This window comes from Fulmarus glacialis, unplaced genomic scaffold (assembly GCF_000690835.1).
Source record: "Fulmarus glacialis isolate BGI_N327 unplaced genomic scaffold, ASM69083v1 scaffold29158, whole genome shotgun sequence".
Lineage (NCBI taxonomy): Eukaryota > Metazoa > Chordata > Aves > Procellariiformes > Procellariidae > Fulmarus > Fulmarus glacialis.
Genome location: NW_009228093.1, coordinates 1 through 4,294, shown reverse-complemented (window position 1 = coordinate 4,294; position 4,294 = coordinate 1). Strand labels below are relative to the sequence as shown.

The window sequence follows — 4,294 nt, the reverse complement described above, 5'->3', positions numbered from 1 at the left end:
AGGGGGGTGAGGATGGGTGGGCTGCCCACCCCTGCAAGGTGCCTGGCCACCCCAGCAGCAGCAGTTGCGTCCCCCACCCTGGAACTTCCCACCGCCCTGGGGCCACGGCGCGGGGTGGGAGCAAAGATCCTTCCTCTAGCAGGCAGAGGGGCTGATCTTCATCTGCCAGGAAGGAAATGACCTGGGAGACTTTCCGGGGGATTTCCTGCTTCCCAAGGCATCGGGATGGGAGCAGGGCGATGCCATCAGCCAAACCAGCTCAGGGAGGACCCCAGGGAGACAGCCTCCAGGGCGAGGTGTCATCTTGTGCCCGAGGGACACGCACATCCCCACATCAGAGGTTGTCCTGAGCCATTGGCTCACCCCTAATTCCCAAACGATGCCAAAACCACCCGGTTCCCTCCAAAGAAAGGGAAGAAGGCAGGGAGAAGGTGGCTCCCAAGGCTTGCAGGTCCTCAAATGGTGCAACCCCCTTCCCCTCCTCACCCCAAGCAGCCCCTCTGGCCCCTTCCCACCCAAGGGAGGGCACAGAGAGGTGTCCGTGCCAGGGAGGTAGGGCTTGTCCCTGATAGCTGCCCGTGTTCCTGAAAGCATAACCAGTAACTGCCGGCAAGGCAGATGGAGCACGTTAACCCTAACCAGCGAGTTAGGCAGCAAAACGGGGCAGGTCAGGGAGCCAGGGCTTTCTGGCAGCTCAACTGCAACGCGCTATGGTGCTTCTCTCCTTCTGACTTGGATGCTCAGCAATATGAGCAGCACCCATCTTTTTCAAGGCATGGAGACCTAGAAAACGGGATAAATAACTCCATGTGTACTGATGAGATGAGGTGGGTGATCGTGGGAGGGTTACGCAGGCTCTGGTGAGACGCATCCCTCCCGCTCATCACTGCACGGGATGCTGGAAGCCACTGCCGATCCCTCTTGAAGACAGCGGGCATCTCCGAGAGCTCTCCCCGAGCCAGGTATTCGGCTCCTCGGCACATGTTTGCAATAAACGCTGCCCATCCCTGCTCGCCCTCACCGTCCCACCAAGCCCTGGGGGAGTTTTGAGATAGAAAACCTGGTTCTGGGTAACTTGGGCTGACCCCTGACCACACAGCCTTGGATTTTTCAGGAGGAGGAGAAGAGGATCCCTTTAGGGCAGCCAAGCCAGAGCCGCCCGGCAGCGAGTGCGGGAGCCGGCAGCACTTCTGCCCCGGCGCCGGACTTCCTCTGCCTCCGCGTGATGGGGTGGGCGTGCGCCTGCACAGCCTTCCTGATTTCTCAGAAGCCAAGGCATGAGCTACGGCAGACTTCTTTCCCCCCCTGCCCCTCGCCGAGGGCTCGTTCCCCACGCATCCTCCCCCTCCTCAGAGCTGGCTTCCCTGCGGGAGCAAGGCAGAACCCTCCAAAACCTCCCTCATCCCTGCTAGCCCATGGAAAGGGATGCTCGTCTCCCTGCCCTGGAAGGGGGATCGAAGGGGATGCTGCTCGTCACCCTGCCCTGGAAGGGCAGGCTCAGGCTTTAAGAAACCAGCCAAGGACGTATTCAAAAATAGGAGGGGGTTCTGCTGCCCAAGAAGAGGAGGAGAGATGGGGGAGTCTCTGAAGATGTGGTCATACTAAAAATATTGAGTCTCTCGGCCCTGGAAGGAAACATAAGTCCATCGCTCCTCGTGGGCTACCGATGTGCCTCCTCCTTGACCACCACAGCAAACGAAGCATCACCCTTTGGGGGGCCTTTCCCTGCCTAAAGCTTGTCCCGGGGGATTTCTCCTCATCCTATTTATCTTCGCAGAGCAGACAGCATCCCCCAAGGCCTGCACGTGTTGCCTACACAGGTCCAGGCTCTCCAGATCCCTGTCCTCCACTCCAGCCCCTTGGCTGGGACCAGCAGGGATGCACCTCGCTTGCCAGGACGTGATGCTTTTGCTGCCAGCCTCCAGCCCACTCCACGCACACAGCATCCCTCTCCCAACCCATCCCGGAGAGAGGCGGGTGAGCGCTTCAGCCACCCCATCCATCCTCACCCACTCCACGGGGGTTTTTTTCCCCCCACGTGGCCAGGCAGAGGAAAGCTCTCCCCATGATTTTCCAGCCTCGAATCGTGGGATCGCGGCGTGGAGCCTGGTAATGCCGAGAGCCACTGAGGTCCTGAGTCACAAGCATCTCCTCTGCAGGACACAAAGTTCACCAGGATTGTGAAATCCAAGGCATAAACTGACAAGCAGAAAATAGTTCCTTGAATAAGTCTTCCTTCCGGCAGCCAGTCTTATCTTTTTTTTTTTTTTTTCTCCCCTTTTTTTTTTTTCCCCTTTCGGTAGACATGCCACAAATGCAAAGAAATGAGAGAAGAGGGAAAAAAAAAAAACCAAAACAAAACCAAAAAACCCTGTTCTTGCTGAGGCAGGGCTTTCTTGTAAAGGTTCTCTTTCCGCTCAGCGGGAGCATGAGCAAGCAGAATCACACCCCCGGACAGGGCTGCTCCCAAGGGTGCTGGAAAACCTCTACAAGCAGGCTTCGCTCCGGTCACTGCGCATGAAGTTTTGATTCTTTTTAGGGTTTGATTGGCAAGAAAAATCCCTCGGAGTCACCCATTTTCTGGTTGCAATGGATGGTTTAGGGAATCCCGTCGCCTAAAGCGGCAGCGGGGAGCTGCCACCCCCCCAGTGCCAGCGGCGCCCGTGCCCATCGCACCCCAGCACCGCGTCCCATGAAAGCTTCTTTGCAGCACCTCTCGCCAGCTTCATCTCGAGAATGTCATTAAAGGGCTTACGAGCATCTATGCTTTGGGGGGGCGGGAATCTTCATTTTAATAAATATTTTCTTTCTCTTTCCAAGGACGATGTCTGGAAGACCGACACAAATCATTGTCTTTCTAAACCAATAAAAAATGCTCCAATTTTCAACCCTGCCCAGTAGAATAGTTCTGAAATTTGACGGAAAATTACATTTACACACACAGAAACAGATTTTAAGCCCTACAAATGCTATTTACTGCCTGAAAACGAACCGCAGCTTTTGTCAAGCTCAGCAACGATAACCAGTTTTTGCAGCACGAATGAACTGAACCTTCATCCTGCAGAATTTGAACATTTACGGACTGATAACTACCAAAACGCAACCCTGAGAGGCAAAAGGATGGCAAACGACTTACAGGTTTTGACCGGATGAATCCGAGGCCGAGATACAGAGATAGGTCATGTCCTGCAATACAAAGATGGTTGCGGCAGTAAGATACCTCCGAGAAACACAAAATCCCCCATTTCTCTCTTTTCCCTCTCCCCAGCTGACCCTTCGGTGAGGAGAAAGCTGAAATCCGCTTTCGGGTGCCATCACCCCGCTCCCCACGGGTAGGGAGACCCACGCAGGGTCGCATCCATCCCACCCCAGGCTATTCCCCCCCCAATTTCAGCCCAGAGAAGAGGCCAGGCTGTGGGGAACCTCTACGATGCTCAGGAACCCCCCAAAACTGAGCCACCCCTTCACCGGGGCCCCGACCGGCGAGCCCCGTCAGGAAGATGTGTGCGAACACGCAGTGATGAAGTCGCTCTCATCAATGAGTTATTTCCTCCCGGTCCTTTTAATACACGATAAATCATCCTGCCGCATGTTGGCATAGGTCAGATTACTTTCCTTTCTTTAAAACATCGCTTCCTTGATCCTCCCTATTCTGAGCTATAATTAGAGCCTTTTCATCCGAGTTTGGTTTGTTGGGGGTTTTTTGTTGTTTTGTTTTGTTTTTAAACTTTCTTAGCGAAATGGGGTGGAAATCCTGCCAGCCAGAGCTAAAATGCCCGAGCACCAGGGATTGCCCCATCTCCATCAGCTCCCGGTGGCATCGCTGCTGAAAGGTCCCCCCGGGCTGATGCAGCCCAGCCCCACGGGCCACCCTCGCTTCCCTCCAGCCCAGGGCAAACTGGGAGACTGGAAAAAGCCAATTATTTAAGGAGGGAAGGGGCAAAGCAGGACAAGCGCAGGGATATTTCTGCGCTGGAAAAACCCACATTGCGAGGATGAGCGCGGGCGGGCTTTCCCGTGCATCTCCTCTCTGTCCCATCCCCAGCCCCACCCCCCGCTCGCCCCCGCCATCCCGCAGCCTCTCGTGGGACGGGGACGAGGTGCCGCAGCGATCTGCCACTTGCCAGCTCCCCGTGCATGCCATCCGGCTGCTCCCTGCCCAGAGAAACTGCTGGAGAGGCCGGGGCGGGGGGAAACAGAGGCAGCGGGTTCCTCATCCACACTCCCGGCCAAACCGTGGCTCCCCGGCATGCAGGGGCTGGAAGGGGACCATGCACCAGGCAGGGGTACGGGG

General features: G+C 56.2%; 1 protein-coding gene across 1 annotated transcript in view; it reads right to left on the bottom strand.

Annotated features, from left to right (window-relative positions):
• Positions 1-3,315, bottom strand: part of LOC104080854 (dual specificity protein phosphatase 22-A-like) — a gene marked incomplete at its 3' end in the record, with an annotated part of 4,013 nt that extends 698 nt beyond the window's left edge. Inside the window, exon 1 of the mRNA XM_009583380.1 lies at positions 3,137-3,315. Coding sequence (XP_009581675.1) covers positions 3,137-3,315 — 179 coding nt within the window. The remainder of the gene's footprint in view (positions 1-3,136) is intronic.
• Positions 3,316-4,294: the final 979 nt, after the last annotated feature.